This window comes from Cicer arietinum, chromosome 4 (assembly GCF_000331145.2).
Source record: "Cicer arietinum cultivar CDC Frontier isolate Library 1 chromosome 4, Cicar.CDCFrontier_v2.0, whole genome shotgun sequence".
NCBI lineage: Eukaryota > Viridiplantae > Streptophyta > Magnoliopsida > Fabales > Fabaceae > Cicer > Cicer arietinum.
Window position 1 is genome coordinate 58,220,491 of NC_021163.2, and position 9,856 is coordinate 58,230,346.

The 9,856-nt window shown below is 31.5% G+C and overlaps 2 protein-coding genes across 2 annotated transcripts; both read left to right on the top strand.

Moving 5' to 3' along the window:
* Positions 1–2,471: 2,471 nt before the first annotated feature.
* Positions 2,472–3,792, top strand: LOC101496322 (F-box/kelch-repeat protein At3g06240-like). Its single transcript, XM_004498470.3, has one exon. It carries the CDS (start codon positions 2,540–2,542, stop codon positions 3,725–3,727), a length of 1,188 nt encoding a protein of 395 aa, XP_004498527.1. The 5' UTR covers positions 2,472–2,539; the 3' UTR covers positions 3,728–3,792.
* Positions 3,793–6,796: 3,004 nt separating this feature from the next.
* LOC101496650 (F-box/kelch-repeat protein At3g06240-like) lies at positions 6,797–8,114 on the top strand. Its single transcript, XM_004498471.3, has one exon. It carries the CDS (start codon positions 6,862–6,864, stop codon positions 8,047–8,049), a length of 1,188 nt encoding a protein of 395 aa, XP_004498528.1. The 5' UTR covers positions 6,797–6,861; the 3' UTR covers positions 8,050–8,114.
* The last annotated feature ends 1,742 nt before the right edge of the window (positions 8,115–9,856 follow it).

Sequence of the window (9,856 nt, forward strand, 5' to 3'; positions counted from 1 at the left end):
TTTGCGGAGGTCGATTTGATGATGGTTTCCTAAGGGATTTGCAAAGGATGATGAAGGTGGTGATGTGTGGCTCATGCTCTCTCTAACTCTCTACATTTTAAGAAGATGATGGTTTTCTTTGTTGATCTTTGAAGCAAAGAAGAACTCTATTTCCTCTATTCTAATTTTTTAGGAAAATAAAATTCTCCTTCAAACCAAAATTTGGTTTTCAATTTATAGGCTACAAGGATAAATCGTTGCGTCCACAAGATAAATTGAGTTCATATTTTTCTATTTTTTTGCCTAAGTTATAGAGTGACAAGTGAATATGAGACTTCTACTTTTTTGTGGAGTGCAAAGTTGGAGAAGATGAGACTTCTACTTTTTGATGGAGTGCAAAGTTGGTGAAGATTCAAAAGGAGAGAAACATGAAAGCTTAAAATGTGGATGAAGGAAGCTTGTACTATTTCTACCAAAAACATTATTTTTATTTGTTTGTTAGTTATTATTACGTTTTATTTATTTATTTTAATATTTTTATGATGTAAATTGAACACTTTGTTAAAACATCAATGAGAATGTGTGTTCAATTATTGGAATAGATTTGAGTTTAATTTTGATTGTTTGAAAGTTTTTTAGTACAATAAAATATGATCGTAAATATACAAAATTAAAAACATTATTATGATATTATTTTTTGAAATTTTTAAATGGTCAGACAAAGTTGTGGTACTACAGCTGCATCTATTTAATTATATTTTACTAGAAAATATGAATTACGATGTTTTTATATTATCATTGTAAAAGATAAGTAAATATAAAGATCCGAATTTTATCCGTCAAATTGTGAATGTGAAAATTGTAAAATGAGAAAACAAACACAATGTAGACGCAAGAAAATTAAAAGTTATGAGAATAATGCAAAGACGAGTATAATGTGAAAACAGATAAATTGATAATGCGAAAGCGGATTGATCATCGAATTATGAATGAAAATTATTGTCTTCAGATTTATTGTTGGTGCGTAGATCAATAGAAATGAAAATTATCGTTTTCAGAATGGTTATCGAATTATGAATGGAATTTATCGTCTTCAGATTTATGGTTGGTGCGTAGATCAATAGGAATGAAAATGATCGTCTTCGAGTTGGTTAATGCGTAGATCAACAAAAATATAAATGATCGTCCCCAGACTGGTGCGTAGATCAATATTTGTCTATTAATTGGTTACCGATGCGTAGATCGACAAAAATGTAAATGACTATCTTCAGATTGGTTACTTGTACGTAGATCGATAAAAATATAGATGATTGTCTTCAGATTGGTTACTGATGCGTAGCTCGACGAGAAGGTAAATTACCGTCTTTTGATTGGTTACCCATGGGTAGATCGATAAAAATATAAATGATCGTATTCAAATTGGTTATTGATGCGTAGATCGACAAGAAGGTAAATGACCTTCAGTTTGGTTACTGATGTGTAGATTGACAAAAATGTAAATGATCGTCTCCAGATTGGTTACTGGTAGATCGGAAAAATATAGATGATCGTCTTTGGATTAATTACCGATACGTATATCGACGGGAATGTAAATGATCGTCTACGGATTGATTACCAATGTGTTGATAGACAAAAATATAAATGATCATCTTTAGATTGATTATCGATGCGTGGATCGATATACATGTAAATGATCGTTACCTAATAGGTAATGAGATTTGGATGCCAATAGATATTGGAATTTTTGGTTTGCTGGTGAATCCTAGATTTTTGTAGTGCCGATGGATAGTGAAAATTGGGTTGTAGTGCCAATAAAAGTTTGGCTATGAATTGCCAATGGACATTGGACTTTTGGATGCCAACAAATATCGGGCTTATGGAGTGTTTTGTAGATCCTTGGTGTTAGGTGTCCATGGATAATGAAAACGTGAGATTTCAATGTTAATGAATATTTGGTTTTTGGCTGCCAATTGGTGTTGGGCTTTTGGTTGGGGTGTTAATGATTATTGAATTTTTGGGATGTCAATGGTCGTGGTCTTTTATGTTACCAATAAAGATTGGGCCTTTACGTTACTAATGGAACATTGGGCTAATGGAAATTAAACTTTTTGCTTGCTAATGAAATATTGAGCTTTGGGGTTATGAATTCAATTATTGGAATAGATTTATGAGTTTAATTTTGATGTTTTTTTTTTGAAAAATTTTTAGTACAATAAAATGTGATCGTAAATATATAAAATTAAAGACATTATTACGACATACTACTTTTTGAAATTTTTTAAATGGCCAAACAAAAATGGAGTATTACAACGTGTCAATTAAATAACTTTTAATATATATTTTGGTATCTTTATAATTAACACTCAATTTAGTCAACGTGTAATTATTTATTAAATAAATGCAAAACCAAAAGACATTTTGAATGGAACATAGATTTTATCATTTAAAAACCTTAGTAGGTTTTGCTTTTGTTTTGCCTGTTGTATTGATCTCATTACCCACTTTGCTACAATTGAAAGCAAAACTGGTTTGGAGTAACTTTGAGAAAACTTAGAAATCCATGGCTATGTCAAATGAGAAGGTTAGCAACCATATACCTAATGATCTTGTTTTCTCTATTATGTCAAAATTGCCTCTTAAATCTTTGTATCGGTTTAAATGCGTACACAAATCATGGGCAATCTTATTTGAAAACCCTAATTTCATGAACATATATCGCAAAAATTTCATCCTAAAAAATCATTCCTATTACGATGATACATGCCTCCTTTTAAAGCATATGGTGCTAGATTTCGAAAGTCATTGTGTGTTGCATTTGTGTTCTGGTGAGAGGTTGAATAGTAAAGTGAAATTAGATTGGCCGCCCCCATTTCAAAAGGATGATCGTGATATTAATATTTTAGGTTCTGGTATTAATGGTATTCTTTGTCTCTATGATGAAGGCATTAGTTCAAGAGTTGTATTGTGGAATCCAGCTATTGACGAATTTAAGGTCATTCCTCCTAGTCCAGTTGAGTCTCTACCACATTATGTAATTTGTGAGGTTCAACATCATGGATTTGGCTATGATTCTATTGGAGATGACTATAAGGTGATTCGATATGTAAAATTTCATTCATATCTACATTATTTTTCAAGTGATCGGAAAAATTTTCCATGGTTAAATGTGGTATACGATCCTTTATGGGAAATTTATAGCCTTAAAAGTAATTCATGGAAAAAACTTGATTTGGATATCACAACTCTTCATCGAAGTCCCCTAAGTGTTATAGAGCAAGTATACATGGATGGAGTGTGTCATTGGTTGGGTGGAAATGAAACATATGCTGATGAAGCATATCTGGTGTCATTTGATTTGGGTAATGAGGAGTTCTTTTTAACACCAACACCCTCATATACGGATGATAGCTTCAATTTTAAATTGGTGGAGAACCGGTTAATGTTGTTCAATGGTTCCATTGCTCTGATATCTAATTTTTTACAAATGGCTGATTTATACATATCAATTTTAGGTGAAATTGGTGCGAAAGAATCATGGATCAAACTCTTCATAGTTGTACCATTCCTTTTTCTTGGATATCCTATTGGAACAGGGATGAATAGTGATATATTATTCGTAAAAGATGATGAAGAAGTAGTCCGGTATGATTTAAATACATATGAGATTCAAGAACTTGGCATTAATGGACGGTTCCTTTACTATCAAACAATACTTTATAAGAAAAATCTTTTTTCAATTGCAGAATAAATAATTTATTATTTTTCTTGCATAGGTTTATGACTGTGGTTATTAAGATTTAATCTTGTATTCAAAGTGAGTTATCAATTATGTGTATCATAATTATTATCAAGTTCTAATATGACAATATCATTGGATATCTGAATCTAAAAATTTATTTTGAAGATTCACTCTTCTTTCTATTTGCAAGTAATCTGATTTTTATTTCAATTGTAGGAATGATCATCAATTTTATGTAGTAGTAGCTTATATTTGAAAACTTGATATTCTGATGAGGAACATATCTTTGTTGAACTTCGTAAAAATAGATATTCTGCTATTACTAATTTAATACTTTAGTTTTTCTTCTATGTTTCAAATTAATTAACTGGGATTTATTAGATAATATTATTATATATTAGTAGTAAGGATATTTTAGATATTTTTTATTTTCCTTTATATATATTAATTGTAACCCTATTAACTTCAGTTTGGTTCATTATATGTTATGAAACCCTAGAGTGGTTGTTTCTCTTCTTCCTCTTTCTTCCTCTTTTCATTGTTAACATGGTATCAAAGAGCTTTGGTTGATTTTGGGATCTACCGTAGAGAAGAGAGAGACTATTTTTGCGGAGGTCGATTTGATGATGGTTTCCTAAGGGATTTGCAAAGGATGATGAAGGTGGTGATGTGTGGCTCATGCTCTCTCTAACTCTCTACATTTTAAGAAGATGATGGTTTTCTTTGTTGATCTTTGAAGCAAAGAAGAACTCTATTTCCTCTATTCTAATTTTTTAGGAAAATAAAATTCTCCTTCAAACCAAAATTTGGTTTTCAATTTATAGGCTACAAGGATAAATCGTTGCGTCCACAAGATAAATTGAGTTCATATTTTTCTATTTTTTTGCCTAAGTTATAGAGTGACAAGTGAATATGAGACTTCTACTTTTTTGTGGAGTGCAAAGTTGGAGAAGATGAGACTTCTACTTTTTGATGGAGTGCAAAGTTGGTGAAGATTCAAAAGGAGAGAAACATGAAAGCTTAAAATGTGGATGAAGGAAGCTTGTACTATTTCTACCAAAAACATTATTTTTATTTGTTTGTTAGTTATTATTACGTTTTATTTATTTATTTTAATATTTTTATGATGTAAATTGAACACTTTGTTAAAACATCAATGAGAATGTGTGTTCAATTATTGGAATAGATTTGAGTTTAATTTTGATTGTTTGAAAGTTTTTTAGTACAATAAAATATGATCGTAAATATACAAAATTAAAAACATTATTATGATATTATTTTTTGAAATTTTTAAATGGTCAGACAAAGTTGTGGTACTACAGCTGCATCTATTTAATTATATTTTACTAGAAAATATGAATTACGATGTTTTTATATTATCATTGTAAAAGATAAGTAAATATAAAGATCCGAATTTTATCCGTCAAATTGTGAATGTGAAAATTGTAAAATGAGAAAACAAACACAATGTAGACGCAAGAAAATTAAAAGTTATGAGAATAATGCAAAGACGAGTATAATGTGAAAACAGATAAATTGATAATGCGAAAGCGGATTGATCATCGAATTATGAATGAAAATTATTGTCTTCAGATTTATTGTTGGTGCGTAGATCAATAGAAATGAAAATTATCGTTTTCAGAATGGTTATCGAATTATGAATGGAATTTATCGTCTTCAGATTTATGGTTGGTGCGTAGATCAATAGGAATGAAAATGATCGTCTTCGAGTTGGTTAATGCGTAGATCAACAAAAATATAAATGATCGTCCCCAGACTGGTGCGTAGATCAATATTTGTCTATTAATTGGTTACCGATGCGTAGATCGACAAAAATGTAAATGACTATCTTCAGATTGGTTACTTGTACGTAGATCGATAAAAATATAGATGATTGTCTTCAGATTGGTTACTGATGCGTAGCTCGACGAGAAGGTAAATTACCGTCTTTTGATTGGTTACCCATGGGTAGATCGATAAAAATATAAATGATCGTATTCAAATTGGTTATTGATGCGTAGATCGACAAGAAGGTAAATGACCTTCAGTTTGGTTACTGATGTGTAGATTGACAAAAATGTAAATGATCGTCTCCAGATTGGTTACTGGTAGATCGGAAAAATATAGATGATCGTCTTTGGATTAATTACCGATACGTATATCGACGGGAATGTAAATGATCGTCTACGGATTGATTACCAATGTGTTGATAGACAAAAATATAAATGATCATCTTTAGATTGATTATCGATGCGTGGATCGATATACATGTAAATGATCGTTACCTAATAGGTAATGAGATTTGGATGCCAATAGATATTGGAATTTTTGGTTTGCTGGTGAATCCTAGATTTTTGTAGTGCCGATGGATAGTGAAAATTGGGTTGTAGTGCCAATAAAAGTTTGGCTATGAATTGCCAATGGACATTGGACTTTTGGATGCCAACAAATATCGGGCTTATGGAGTGTTTTGTAGATCCTTGGTGTTAGGTGTCCATGGATAATGAAAACGTGAGATTTCAATGTTAATGAATATTTGGTTTTTGGCTGCCAATTGGTGTTGGGCTTTTGGTTGGGGTGTTAATGATTATTGAATTTTTGGGATGTCAATGGTCGTGGTCTTTTATGTTACCAATAAAGATTGGGCCTTTACGTTACTAATGGAACATTGGGGTAATGGAAATTAAACTTTTTGCTTGCTAATGAAATATTGAGCTTGGGGTTATGAATTCAATTATTGGAATAGATTTATGAGTTTAATTTTGATGTTTTTTTTTTGAAAAATTTTTAGTACAATAAAATGTGATCGTAAATATATAAAATTAAAGACATTATTACGACATACTACATTTTGAAATTTTTTAAATGGCCAAACAAAAATGGAGTATTACAATGTGTCAATTAAATAACTTTTAATATATATTTTGGTATCTTTATAATTAACACTCAATTTAGTCAACGTGTAATTATTTATTAAATAAATGCAAAACCAAAAGACATTTTGAATGGAACATAGATTTTATCATTTAAAAACCTTAGTAGGTTTTGCTTTTGTTTTGCCTGTTGTATTGATCTCATTACCCACTTTGCTACAATTGAAAGCAAAACTGGTTTGGAGTAACTTTGAGAAAACTTAGAAATCCATGGCTATGTCAAATGAGAAGGTTAGCAACCATATACCTAATGATCTTGTTTTCTCTATTATGTCAAAATTGCCTCTTAAATCTTTGTATCGGTTTAAATGCGTACACAAATCATGGGCAATCTTATTTGAAAACCCTAATTTCATGAACATATATCGCAAAAATTTCATCCTAAAAAATCATTCCTATTACGATGATACATGCCTCCTTTTAAAGCATATGGTGCTAGATTTCGAAAGTCATTGTGTGTTGCATTTGTGTTCTGGTGAGAGGTTGAATAGTAAAGTGAAATTAGATTGGCCGCCCCCATTTCAAAAGGATGATCGTGATATTAATATTTTAGGTTCTGGTATTAATGGTATTCTTTGTCTCTATGATGAAGGCATTAGTTCAAGAGTTGTATTGTGGAATCCAGCTATTGACGAATTTAAGGTCATTCCTCCTAGTCCAGTTGAGTCTCTACCACATTATGTAATTTGTGAGGTTCAACATCATGGATTTGGCTATGATTCTATTGGAGATGACTATAAGGTGATTCGATATGTAAAATTTCATTCATATCTACATTATTTTTCAAGTGATCGGAAAAATTTTCCATGGTTAAATGTGGTATACGATCCTTTATGGGAAATTTATAGCCTTAAAAGTAATTCATGGAAAAAACTTGATTTGGATATCACAACTCTTCATCGAAGTCCCCTAAGTGTTATAGAGCAAGTATACATGGATGGAGTGTGTCATTGGTTGGGTGGAAATGAAACATATGCTGATGAAGCATATCTGGTGTCATTTGATTTGGGTAATGAGGAGTTCTTTTTAACACCAACACCCTCATATACGGATGATAGCTTCAATTTTAAATTGGTGGAGAACCGGTTAATGTTGTTCAATGGTTCCATTGCTCTGATATCTAATTTTTTACAAATGGCTGATTTATACATATCAATTTTAGGTGAAATTGGTGCGAAAGAATCATGGATCAAACTCTTCATAGTTGTACCATTCCTTTTTCTTGGATATCCTATTGGAACAGGGATGAATAGTGATATATTATTCGTAAAAGATGATGAAGAAGTAGTCCGGTATGATTTAAATACATATGAGATTCAAGAACTTGGCATTAATGGACGGTTCCTTTACTATCAAACAATACTTTATAAGAAAAATCTTTTTTCAATTGCAGAATAAATAATTTATTATTTTTCTTGCATAGGTTTATGACTGTGGTTATTAAGATTTAATCTTGTATTCAAAGTGAGTTATCAATTATGTGTATCATAATTATTATCAAGTTCTAATATGACAATATCATTGGATATCTGAATCTAAAAATTTATTTTGAAGATTCACTCTTCTTTCTATTTGCAAGTAATCTGATTTTTATTTCAATTGTAGGAATGATCATCAATTTTATGTAGTAGTAGCTTATATTTGAAAACTTGATATTCTGATGAGGAACATATCTTTGTTGAACTTCGTAAAAATAGATATTCTGCTATTACTAATTTAATACTTTAGTTTTTCTTCTATGTTTCAAATTAATTAACTGGGATTTATTAGATAATATTATTATATATTAGTAGTAAGGATATTTTAGATATTTTTTATTTTCCTTTATATATATTAATTGTAACCCTATTAACTTCAGTTTGGTTCATTATATGTTATGAAACCCTAGAGTGGTTGTTTCTCTTCTTCCTCTTTCTTCCTCTTTTCATTGTTAACATGGTATCAAAGAGCTTTGGTTGATTTTGGGATCTACCATAGAGAAGAGAGAGACTATTTTGATAGGAAAGACAACCACCAAAAGAGAAAAGAGAAGAGTAACCCTATTCCCGATTTTATTAAATCAGTCTCAGAAAAACATCGATTGTGCATTCGTTAACCGTTGGATCGAGCTGATTTTTGGACAGCAGGTTCGTAACATTTAGGTCTTCGTCTTCAACGGTCAGATCAACGAAAAGACGTCTGGAGAGGGAGAAATCATGCTCGCACAGCACCAGGTTATCCCTAATTTATTTTGTCTCAGTGATTGTGTTTGTCGTATTTTCTTGTAATTATTTGTTATGGCTGGTGTTAAGGATGATTCTCTTCAAGCTGTTAGTGTTCACCTCAATGGACAAAATTACTCTTATTGGAGTTATGTGATGAAAAAAAATTTAATCGGAAAAGATATGTGGGGTTTTGTTGATGGAACTTCTGTTAAGCCTACAGATAAAAAGAATGAAACTCAATATGCAAAAGATTTGAAAACATGGAATGTTAGTAATTCAAAAATTATTACTTGAATTAATAATTCTGTTGAGTTGTCTATAGGAGTACAACTAGCAAAATATGATACTGCTAAAGAGATTTGGGATCACTTGAAACGTTTGTATGTTCAGTCTAACTTTGCAAAACGTTATCAGTAGAAAAGTGATATTAGAGCCCTTAAGCAGAACAATATGACCATTCAGAAATTCTATTCGGCAATGACTAATCTGTGGGATCAATTGGCTCTTATGGAATCACCTGAGTTGAAAGTTGTCAAAGCATACATTGATCAAAGAGAGGAGCAACGTCTGGTTTGGTTTCTAATGGCTCTTCGTGATGATTTTGAGGGCCTTCGTGGGGGTATTTTGCATCGTTCCCCCCTTCCTAATGTTGAATCAGTAGTTAGTGAATTGTTGGCAGAAGAAATCAGACTTAAGACTCATTCTGGTGTGTTAGATAAGGAAATTCTCTCAACTCCTCCATCTGTTTTTGTTGCTCCTGTTCAAAAAAAAAAAACATCTCAAGGGAGAGTTGGGCTTGGTAATGATGAATGTGCATTCTGCAAAGAAAAAGATCATTGGAAAGCACGTTGTCCGAAATTGGGGAGAGCACATAAGAAGAATTTTAGGGGGCCATCGTCCAATGTTGTTGCTTTTGCTCCTCCTACCATTGGCTCTAGTTCTGATTCTGTATACTCTTCTAAGACTGCTTCCCAAATATCTGATATTGCAGAACAGCTTCA

Coding starts and splice junctions, on each gene's coding strand:
- LOC101496322 (XM_004498470.3), top strand. CDS start 2,540: ATGGCTATGTCAAATGAGAAGGTTAGCAACCATATACCTAATGATCTT.
- LOC101496650 (XM_004498471.3), top strand. CDS start 6,862: ATGGCTATGTCAAATGAGAAGGTTAGCAACCATATACCTAATGATCTT.